Below are 12,035 nucleotides of genomic sequence, written 5' to 3' on the forward strand. Positions count from 1 at the left end.
GTGTTGAGTCATTCTTAATAAAGATAAACAGATAATTGGTTTTATGCTGTGACAACTTTCACTAAACATTTTCACCCACATGTAGATAAGCTACATGGTATCAAGTGTAATATAACTGCCAAATTTGTTTATGGAATGTACCACACTAAGGCCATATGGTAGAATTTCTGGTTTAGCCAATCCTGCTTTTGATTTCCATAATTGAAATTGAAAGCTCACTTTGATCGATTTTCGGTTCAGCATTGAAATCATGACTCCTTTACTTGACTGCTTATTGTTTGTTGTTAATTCCTTGAATTGACATTAATTTGTATAGCTTTGGCAATTTCCACCGTTTCCAATGAATAGCCATGCCAACAGACTGATTAGATTTGGGAGGAAAAAAAAGCAGAACAAAAGAGGGGAAAGAGCTACATAAAATTGGATTAAAGCCTGGGCACGATTGGGTTTTGGGAGAGATGTGGAGAAAATAAAAGACAAGGCACCGAGAGAAAAACATAAGGGGGGAATTAAGTCCACAGAGGAATTCAGAAGAAAAAGTTTTTTCAAGAGTAGGACAAACTTCTAAATTAGAAGTGAGTGTGAAATCATTTTTTTTTTTTTCAACGCTAAAATACTCATCTCTGTATTTACATCAGAGAGGCTTGAGAAAACTGTCCAAGTCCTTTAAGTCAGCCAGCTTAATACTGGCCTACAAGAGGAGTGGGCTTTGAATTGGAAAGTACTATATGTATGTATAGTTTATTTACTGTATTTACTGTCTTTATGGGTACAAAGTGTGCTTGTGAAAGCGCATTTGTATCAAATTGTTTGTGTCGTTTCCTCAGACTTTGAATAGAAGACAGTAACAGATATCAAGGGCCTCCGAGGCAAGCTTTCTTAGTGCGGCAGCAGATGAAGAGTTGGGCACAGCATCACACGGAGGGACAGTGAGAGATCTCTACATGTGAAGAAATCTTCGATGGGCAGTGCCTCAAACACAGACAAAGTGAGCCATCTTAGTATGAGAAGCTTGTCTGATGCCTGGCTAGTGATGCTGTTGATGCGTTGGACAACTGAGTGTGCATATGCGTGTGTTTAGGCTTTTGCGTAGCGAGACGATGACTCTGCTGGCATCGGCCACTTTGGATGAAGCTCATTTTGGAAGCTGTGTAGTTCTCTTACTGACAGAGACACACACACACCGATAAACACACAGAGAGGAACATCTTCATGTGAGCACACATGCACAGAGGCAGACTGTTCTGGGTCACTTGGTGTGTTTGTGAGTTTGGATGTCACTGTGAGGCAGAGTCCAGCTGGTGTGGCAGCAGGACACTGACAGCTAAACAATCCTCATCTTTGCCTCCCTACTGTATGAGTGTGCACACAAGCGCATACACACACACACACACACACACAACACCCTGCGTGTCTATCTTGGCCTTAAAAAATTCTGTTTGTCCCATCTCCATCCTTTTCCTTTCTTCTTCTTTCTTCTCCCTTTAGTCACTCTTTATACTCCAATTCCCCCACTTTCCACGTTTTTATTGAGTTTCTTAATCTCTGAAGGATTTGGCTTCTTCTCACGATATCCTTTTAGTTTTGTTTTTTTTCCTCTTTTCATGGCATGCTAGCAGTTGGCTAAATCATTTAAGGCCAGGGGGGCTTTTGTGTTTGTGTGGGTGTGCATAGATGTTGGACAACTTTTTGTTGCTTAGACTTGTGCAATATAGAATTTATTTAAGCCTCAAAATATTTTACTTCTTGATGCTCTCGAAAAAGTTTCTGTGTATGTGTTTCTGGGACATTTAACAAAACTGAATCAATTATCTGAATCACTCTTTATTGATTCTGTCCTAATGTTCTGTTCGTTTTATATTGACAATGGCATCTAGCAATGAGTACTGCTGTTTGTCTGGGCTGGTCAACTTGCCGCAAAGACAGCTGGAAGTGCCGTATTGGTTTAAACATATTATATTTTAATGCCATGAATGTATTTTGTATTGAAATGTATTTTTTAATGAATTCAGGCATTTTCTTCTAGATTAATTCACAGATAAAAAATCTTTGTGAGAGAAGTTGTCACACCTACTTAAATTTTGAGTTATATGAATTAAAAAAAGCTTTGAGCTCCACACAGATTGGTCGATCAGTGTATGTGTGTGTACCTGCTGTTGCAGAGAGCTTAGCTGTTGTTGTAGTCCATCGTTCTCCTTTTCTCGCTCCTGCTTAGAAGTGGCAAGCTGTTCCTTCTCTTGGCTTAAGTCCTGCAGCTTCTGCTCATAGTCGCCCTCCAGTTTCTTCAGCTCCACCTGCAACTCGTGGCGTGCCGTCAGCTCTGAATCCAACTAATAAGCATGTCAAGGGTCATAGAGAAGGACAGATTTAGTTGCAGTATCCTAAAAGTGAGAGACAGACTTTTTGTGTTGTGGTCAGCATCAAGAAACATTATATTGAGGGCAGTAAACAAGGTTATCTTAGACTTTACTCAATAACCATGCTAGTAAACAGCCTCAACGGTACCAGTATAGCACAATAACTGTGTCACTATTGTGAAAATGGTTTTCCTGATATGTTTGTAATAAAACGTACCATGTTTGCAGTACAGGGTCATAAGTAATAAGTAATAATCAAGCACTTCCAAGATGCTCCTCTAAATTGTTGCCAAAGAGAATGAAAACGAGATAATTGAGATTGTAACTTTAATGTCCTGAATTATTATAGGTACATCTTAAAATATTCTCAAGTATTATTGTTATCAAGTAAAGGCTGTGCAAAACTAATAAAGAATGGAAACTGTGTTGCTGAAATTCAGAAGGTGCACTACTTCAGGATTAGGGTTGAGCAAGAAATCTTCAAAGGCCGAATCATTTTATAAACAATTTTATTTGAGGGATCTTTTTTTTTTTTTAAATGCACTCAATAAATAGAAACCCAGCTTCCATAACAACAGGGTTCTACAATGAAATATGGGAGCAAAGTGTTTCTGCGTGCACAAGCTTTTAGCTTCCCTCTCGAAGCTGCAGCAGTTTCCGTATCTCAAAGACCTGTAGAAGCCATTTCCTGTAGTCTAGTGCTTTCAGTTTCATTGTATAATTTACACTGGAAATTAGTGTCAATTATTGAGTTAGGATACTTCAGTGCACTTGTATGAGCTCACTTCTCACTTCCATTTTAAAACCCTCACATCCATAAAAAAAAAGAGAAACATTTTACCCCCAATTTTAATTTTCTCACTTTCATACATTTTCAAGGATTTTTCTTGTAGGACACTTGACAAACAGGATAGGAGCATTGAAACAGATGACTACACGAACACACAGACACACATGGCTGTTTAATTTGCCGACAGCAGATCCGTTACTCTAGCTGTCGGTGTCCTGACAGCCTCATCCCTAATTCCTGCCAAAGAGACTGCCTGCAATTACCCCATCATAGACAACTAGCACTATGGTGTGTGTGTGTGTGTGTGTGTGTGTGTGTGTGTGTGTGTGTGTGTGTGTGTGTGGTCAGCGAAAATGAATCCAAGCGTGTTCATGTTATGTGTGCTTGTGTGGATGTGTGTGTGTTCAATGGATATGATCCCATGTAAGTGTGTGTCTTTATGCGTGCCTGAATGAAGGCTAGTTTCAGCTCCCTCTTTGCAATTATCCTGTCACACGGACAGAAATATCAGGGCAGCAGCACGCCGCAATCAAGGCATTTACCCCCTTGTGCGAATGTGTGTGTGTTGCATGTGTTTTTTGCTAGCCTGTAAGAGTATTTGTCTGTCAGACAGGCGTATGCTCATTCTCTTAGTCACCCTGTGTCCCTCCCGCTTTGTCATTTGTCATCCCATGTCACACTGATCGCACAGAATTTCATTACGATCCCGGTGTGTGTATATGTGTGTGAGGGGAAATGTTAGCTTTTAAAATGTATGATTTTCTTTTGTGTCTAAATGATTGTAATAACTTGTGTGCTTCTGGGATGACATGTACATATGTATGTATCAATGGCATGCTGTTGTTATGTGTATGTGCATTTCTGACTTTCCTCATGAATTCATTTGTGTGTAATTCACCTTCTTCTCCAGCTCAGCTGCCTTAGCCTCGCTGGTTTCAACCTTGGTCTGGTCCACCATGTTGTCTGTGGACAAACAGAGAGGACAGACAAAAGGAAATGAGAAAGAAAAAAGAAAAGGTGGATCAGATAACGGTTTCAGACAACACACCTGCAAAGGTCCGGGTGTGAAACATCACACCCTTCAGTCTGGCACATGCTGTGCGCCCACATACATTCACAAACAGATGCATACACACAGAGCAAGCATCCTATCTGCCTCCCGATTTTTCTCCTTATCACACTACTCAAAGTCAAGATCCGTGAGAAGATCGTGGCGGCATCTCATTACAACAGGATGCCATCTGTTGCATGCTGCTTCTACACATCATTACCTTTTAAAGCTCCAAAAAATACACCTTTGTCTGAGTGTGTATGTGTGTGAAAGAGAGACACAGAGAGAGAGAGAGAGAGAGAGAGAGAAAGGTGGAAGCACACTAATTTGCAAAATACATCTTCAGTTTATATCAAATTCTTATTCAAGAAAGAAAGAGCATATAACAGTGTGGAAGTAATCCATTATCTGAGGTTCTGCTTGGCAGAGGACAAGGTGAGAAGGACACAGGCTGACCAACAGGGTACTTTTAAAGAATAATTGCTGAGACTACAGGTGGTTCAGTGCCCAAGGGCTTACAGAGCACGTGCAGTAAAAGAACTAATTAGCATGAAGATGAATGCCACAAAGTCATTGGATCAAAGACAGCTAATCATGATGCCCAGGAGGGGGATCAAAAAGATAGAAAGCAGAGATAGAAGAGCTGGGAAAAGCTAAAATAGAAAATGAGGGAATTGCATAAACGTATAGGAAAGCAAATTATACAGATTGTGGAGAGATAAAAGTTTGAGTCTTCAGTTGCAATGAAAATATGGCTAATGGAAAAGGGAGTTGAAACTATGCAATATTCCTTATATCTAGATAAGCTTGCAAGCAAGGCAGAGAAAAATGAGAAATCTATTTTCTGAAAGAAGATTTTTTGGGATGAAAGAACCTCACAATAATATGCCAACCCACATACAATTTCAGAGTGTGCATTTGTGTATGAGTTTACATGGTTATTGGATGTGTAATGGAAGAGGGGGGCTGTCATGGTGGCTAGGCTAAATGGGACAAACTTCGAATAGAGAGCACTAAGGGAGCCAGAATGTAGGGGAAAAAACTGTGCTGATTTTCAGAGTTCAAAGAAAAACACTAAATAATGCATGCAGGGCAGAATTGGGCTGCTTTCCACCGATAATAACTCTGGCAGCCTTAAAGGAGGCCAGCCAGCCTGTGTGTGTGTCAGGACGCATTTAGAAGCAGTGCAATTAGAGCCTCCTGCGGTGAGCAACGGAGACCTGCCATAAAGGAGTATTGAACTCTTGAGACATGGCCTGCACCTCCATTATGCTCTGGTTTAGTTTACTATAGTCAGCAGGTGTTCTAGTCAACATTTAGTGCTGTCATTCAGGTCCACATTGCCAAATGCAAATACAACAGTTTTCACCAAAATTCAGTATTTCATGAATATATAATAGAGAGTGACAGGTAATGACATGGATCAATGACCATCACGTCTTGCTTGCGGGTAATTAGAGAATAGAGTTACAATTTTTACACAATACATATACAATTATTATCTATCATGGTATACATTTTTCAATATTCTTTCTATCACTAAGTTGAAAAAATATTTACATCGACATCGCTTTACACTCGGATCCTTACGTGTGGGAGAAAAGCTGTGGTGAACTATTGAGGCGTTGTTTTGCTAACATGTAGTATGGAGTATAAAAAATATAATTTACTTTGGGGTTATTAATATTGATTATATTATTATTGAATTACCAGAAAACATGCTATCTATCTATCTATCTATCTATATATATATATATATATATATATATATATATATATATATATATATACAGTTTTAGCTTCCCCTAATCATTCCTCATTTTCATACTAGCGATCAAAAGATGTTTTCCTTTTGCGACTGAAATGGAGGGGATCTACTGTCCTCATTCCTTGCTAAAAATGTATTCCAAAGTTTATCTGAAGCCAATATGCGGCTTTAGCAGTCTGAGTTAATCAAATCAAGTGAGTATCCTCAAAAGTCTTTTTAGAATTCCCTTTTTCCTTTTCGCCCTGACACTGTTTTTTTGTTGAGCTGCAGTTGAGGCATAAAGAGGGAAGTTTGTGCTAAAAAGAGCACCATTAGAAGCTACTCAACTTGATTTGATTAACTCAAACTGTTAAAGCCTCTTATTAGCTTCAGATAAAGTTTGGGATGTAAATTTGCACAGAATGAGGACTGTAGATTTAGTTCCCCTTCACTCCCATTGGATAAGGATCAGGAAAAGTTATTTTAATGGACGGTATAAAAAAAGAGAAATGAGAAGATCTAGCCATATCAGTTTCAGTGTGCTTATAAGGGACAGCTTACCCCAAATCAAAAATACATAAATGATCTCTTACTTGTAGGGCTATTTGACAATCTAGATTATTTTGCTGTGAGTTGCCAAGTGTTGGAGTTAACAGCCATAGAGTAGATGTATTTTTGATTTGGGGTTTAACTGTCCCTTTAAGACAAATGTGATTTTTTTTAAACTATCTTTTAAACATAAGGGATGTACATACATGTACCTTGGCACTGCTGACTTTTATTATGACAACACATTCACAATCAGAGCCTGAGAGTTACCATTTCACCAATCTACCATCGGGGGTCAGGGATCAGACATTGGAGGAGGACAAAGAAATCTCACCTACTATATTATGATACCAGACTCTTGGACTGCTTAACTTGAGATGAAGCTTTTATCCTCTTGATAAAGGTCATTTTACACCATCAACCTATGACTTTCAAACCTGTAGCACAATTCAGCCCACACTCTTACACACTCCCTCTCTGGCTCCACCCTGTGGGGTTTTGGGGTCACTACACATCTTTCAACCATGGTTACAAATTGTATTATGCATTGTATTATTGTATTATGACCAAGGTTAAATCACATAGGGCAGGTAGAATGCTGCTGACAACAGCACAGCAATTGTGTCAGTGATAAGGTAGGCCAAAAGTGAAATTATAAAAGTTTCAACCCACAAAGGCCATAATGATTGATTTTTCTATCTGTGAATTGTGTGTTAAGTTGGTCTTTAATGCATATGGAAGTGCATGAATATAGCACATTTAAAGGGCTTATGGGCAAAAAGTCCCCATGAACACTTTGAGAGAGAAAAGGAATGGCGTGTTCATCATGTGTGTTCTGGTCTAACAGCTCACCTATCAAGCCTTCAACGTTGATGCTGAGGTTACGGCACTTGAAGTCGGGGTCTGCTCCATTCCTGTGAAGCACGATCTGAGCGATACACTCGTCTATCAACTTGTAGTACTGAGGCCTGCAAGAAGAAGGGAGTGACAGATTTACAGAGAGATTAGAAGAGAACAAAGTGGAGGAAAGCAGCGGGAACATAACGTGAAGGATGGAAGGAGGGTCACAATGGAGAGAGAAGTGTGGTGCTGGGGAGAAAAGAGAATGAGTCATTCTCTACAACGTACTTTGTATGTTGTCTCCACAATGACAACTAAAGCAAATGTATGTATTGTACAATACTTGTGTAGTCTGCATTAATAAGAAATCTGGCACATGATGTGAGCAGAGGATGGAACTGACAAAGAGCAAGTCGGTTCATTTGTTCAGACAAATGTGTGAACACACATGCTATGTCACTTTGTCTTTGTCTGCAACTGAGATTGGCTGTCTGTGTGAGCATGACAGTTTGAGTTTCTTGCCACAAAGATTGATTGTGTGCAACTGAGTGTGTTAGTGTATGTCCAGCGCCCCGTGTCTGATCAAGCCAGCTTCACACAGACACTCAATTTTGGAGGCGTCTTATTCCCTGACCCCATTAGATGCTGCCAGAGTCACAAACTCAATACTTTATTTATTCTGTCTCCCTCCCCGCCGTCTCTCTTAGTCACTCTGCCTTTGTCTAACACTTATTCCACTCCTTCAATATACTTCAAGGTTTTTCTTTTTTCTCTTTTCTCTAAAGCTTCCATTTTTCCATGGAGCGAGAGAGACATCTAGTGTCGTTCTGGAAAACTGAGTCAGAGTGAAATAGGTTTGTATTTGGCTACATCATAAATATGACATCCTTCACAAGCCTGAATACATACAATTTAAACATTAGGAGGGGGGGGGTGTTAAAATGAGGTGGTTGGTAGGCCTAACATTTTGCTAAATCATAAAAGAAATAAACATGCTCTTGCATTTTAAACTGAATCTATCGAGCCTTGTATGGTCTATGTACATGCACTATATGGGTGTGAATAGAGGTTTAACCATTCACTGGAGTGCATTTGTGTGTTATAATAAATTCTCAGGCCTCAATCTCCACCTGAGATTGAAACAAAGTAAGACCAATAATAAAAAAGATTAAAGCAGCAGGTACTCTTTCATTCATTCCCACACAAATGCTAACCCTTCAATTTCCTGTATGTCCCTCCCTCATACTCTCAACATCTACCCAGCAATTTACCTCAACTCTCAATTTCTACTTCATTATTGTCTCGCCCTCCATCTCCCTTCTCTCTTCATCTCTGTAATTATCAAGCTGTATTTTCTGCCACTCCACAGCTCTCCCTCCCACACTCACTTCCTGTCTCTCGGTGGAGTCCATTACAGACCACCTTTATTTTGTTCCACTGGATCACCTGGATGGAGAAAGCACTATAGGAAAGAGGGAGGGATGGAAGACAGGCGAGGTAAAAAAAGACCTCAGCTGAGACCATTTGTTTGCGCCTACCTCCCTTTTCCATCCCAACAATTTATTCCCCAAACTATGTTAAAAATAAACCACAATTTCCTGCCTGTCTGATAACATCAAGGCAACACTGACGAACAACACAACTAACTTGACTCAAATAAGATCATGTTGTTATGCATTTTCTGTCATATTAAGAAAAGAAAAGCATTCCTGCCTTTGTGTTGCCGAGTGTGAAGGTGGACATGCATGCGTAAAAATGTGTATACATGCCGTACAACCCTTGACTTGTCCTTAACATTATTCTACCCCCGTCTTGCCATTCAATTATTCACTCTTCCTTTCTCCTCTGTTTCCCTAGCTAAACCCCCAAGGGCTTTGGAAGACACAGGGAGAGACATTAGCATATTTCTGGTGATAAGAGGTGATGGCGTTCATTTCTATTAAAATGGAATTGGACTTCTTTGCATGTATTAATTTCTCAGCCTTTGAACAGTGCTCTAGAAAACAAACAGCAAATGGAGAACGGGGCTGAGAGGAGGAAGATGAAGAGACGGAATTGAAGAAAAGGAAGAAACTTCTACTACTTAAGTTTTCCTTTTGTTTTTGTTACTTTGGCCTTTTTTTGTTAGACTTCATTTTTACTGAAAAATAACTTGTTGCCAGCGACAGTTACATAAGTACTTTTCTGTATACGTATAATATGGCTGTAGGATGCTGCAGACAAGGACTCTGAATTGCCCCTGTGCAAATTTGCCATGTTTTTATGCATTTTTTTCTCTGCCTGCCCAGTCATTCAGAACATTAGCGTTATTCTGGTTTTCCTTACCCATAAAGGACTATTTATATATAACAATGCTAGAAAAGCAGTGATAAGTAAATCTAAGATTATACAATATCTAGTTTCTTTTCATGAAACAATATGTAATATGAGCATGTGTGAGTATCAACATGTATGAGTGTGTGTGTGTGTGTGTGTGTGTGTTCATGTGTTACCTGGCCAGGTAGTCATTACGGATCAGCAGCAGGTGCTGCATCAGGGACAGGAAGTGGGATTCGCCCTTGGAGTCCTTTACAGTGTTGACTAGGATTTCAAACACTTCCCTCACATCATTGAAGCAAAAGCAGTTAAGGCTTAATTAACACAATGAATAAATTAGTTTATCACAAATATAAATAACTCCATACACAACATCATCAACGGTGATAACGCTGACAAGTCTGTCTAACTTTTGCTGCATGTATAATTAATACAAAGCTCGGAGCAATTGAACCGGAAATGTCTTTACTGTCATTTGTGTCACTTCAGAATTACATTGAAATATAACTGAACTGCACTAATTGAAACAAAGACCAGACTTGTAGTACATTTTATAGTCGAGTCTGTTGTACTGGAACAGTGTGATTAAATTTAAACATGTCTTTTGCAACAACCCCAATCAGTTCTATAACATAAGTATATTTATGCTTTCAAAATTAATTTCACCGTAGTCTGCCTTTCTCACTGCAACACTGAATGAATGTTGTGCTACACTGTAGTAGTTGCCCCTAAGAGACACCTGGTGTGGAAGCTTATAACTGCATGTCACAAGCAGCAAGGGAAATAACAGGGGCTGGTGAAATTACTATTTGAGCCCATTTGAAAAGTACATTTTTATAGTAAGAGTGACTGGAAGATAAAACGGCCTCCTTTGCATCCGCCCTTTAAATATTTATCTTTGTCAAATCCAGCCAAAATCATTATAGGTTTTAAAGGAATAGACCATAATCTTGCATGGAATAAATCTATTAAGGCACACATTTTAGGCCCAGTTATCCCACCACAAAGTGGTCAGATATGTGTATGTTCACAATGATATAAAAGTGAAGTAGAATTAAACATAAAGTCCATTGACAACAATAGAAATGTACACTTAACTAAGTATTAATTGGTCTGTATTGTCTGTATAACAAAGACAGATTCAGAGTTATGTTGTAGAATAAAACAATGTCAAAGTCCACCAGTGGTCAGATGTTTTTCAAATGTCTGTGAGAAGAATTTTAAATGAAAGTCCACAGAGACTTACAATGTCCCTTGAGCCTGAAGATTTTGCATATTTTGCATCTGTCTTGGTAGAAAGAAAGTGGTCAGGCTGATAACTGGGAAGAAAGGAACAATTAAAAAACCCTCTGTATATCTGTATCTATCTGGTGTTGTGACCTGCAGTGTTTGTTACTTTGGTGCAGTATTTTCCTGAGTTACCAAAATTAACTGTGTTCTGTTGAGTGTTTATTTTCATCATCCGTACATCATTTACGCGGATTACATGAATAAATTACTGTTATTGGCTTTTAGCTTGCAGGGCTGTCTGTCTCTCCTCCGAGCAGGGGCTGGGCTCTGCCGGTGGTGAAACATCATGCACCAGAGACAACAGCAAAACACAAGGGACACTCACGCTGAGTTGAAATAGGAGTGCATATAAATTAGGTAAATAACATAAAGACACATACAGTCTCATACTGCATTTTGTGCTGTATTTTGTGTGTGCCGTTTGTCACAACCAAGCTCAAAAGAGTGGAGGAGAGACAGACAGCGGAGAGTAGATGGCTGCAGGACACGCTGTGCATGAAAGCTTCGCAAGTAAAAACACAGCAACAAAATATCATTTCAAGCTAAATATAGCTCAATAGCTGATACCAATGACTTGAAAAATGCTTTGATCAGGGCTGATACTAAGTCTTTGAGATCAGACCAGGACATCCCTATTATGAAGGTTATTCCTTTCATTCATCAAACTAGCAAAGTAATGTTGTGTGAAAGCACAAATGTGCAAAGTTATGTTGTAACCAGGTATATGGATTTTTTCAAGGTCAAAAAATAGACCCTAACAATTTCTACAAAGGGACAATTTTTCCCAGTGGAAGGATATTCCATCTCAATGCGGATGTCATCAAGACGTGCTTTGAGGTCCTCAGAGTCATCTTCAGCTTGCTCATCAAACACCGTGAGTTGCACCCTCAGCTCTTCGTTTTCTATCATCCGGACCTCCTGCAGGGAGAGTGATGGGATGTAGGAGGAGGGATGAAAAGACAAGGGAGAGAATGACAGGAAGAGTGTGACAAACATCGAGTTTGGGTGGCTGAGGGAAAATTTTCAAGGCATCTGAGTGTCTGTCAGCCAGTCAGCAAGACAGAGGCATCAAGACTGAAAAAGACATGGAGAGTA

The 12,035-nt window shown here is 39.4% G+C and overlaps 1 protein-coding gene across 1 annotated transcript in view; it reads right to left on the reverse strand.

The window, feature by feature from the left end:
• The window catches only part of LOC131981438 (protein diaphanous homolog 1), an 81,504-nt gene that overhangs the window by 39,952 nt on the left and 29,517 nt on the right, over positions 1-12,035 (reverse strand). Inside the window, exons 11-15 of the mRNA XM_059345708.1 lie at positions 11,740-11,858; positions 9,827-9,943; positions 7,347-7,462; positions 4,046-4,110; positions 2,151-2,330 (exon numbers count right to left, since the gene is read on the reverse strand). Coding sequence (XP_059201691.1) covers positions 2,151-2,330; positions 4,046-4,110; positions 7,347-7,462; positions 9,827-9,943; positions 11,740-11,858 — 597 coding nt within the window. The remainder of the gene's footprint in view (positions 1-2,150; positions 2,331-4,045; positions 4,111-7,346; positions 7,463-9,826; positions 9,944-11,739; positions 11,859-12,035) is intronic.

This window comes from Centropristis striata, chromosome 12 (assembly GCF_030273125.1).
Source record: "Centropristis striata isolate RG_2023a ecotype Rhode Island chromosome 12, C.striata_1.0, whole genome shotgun sequence".
NCBI lineage: Eukaryota > Metazoa > Chordata > Actinopteri > Perciformes > Serranidae > Centropristis > Centropristis striata.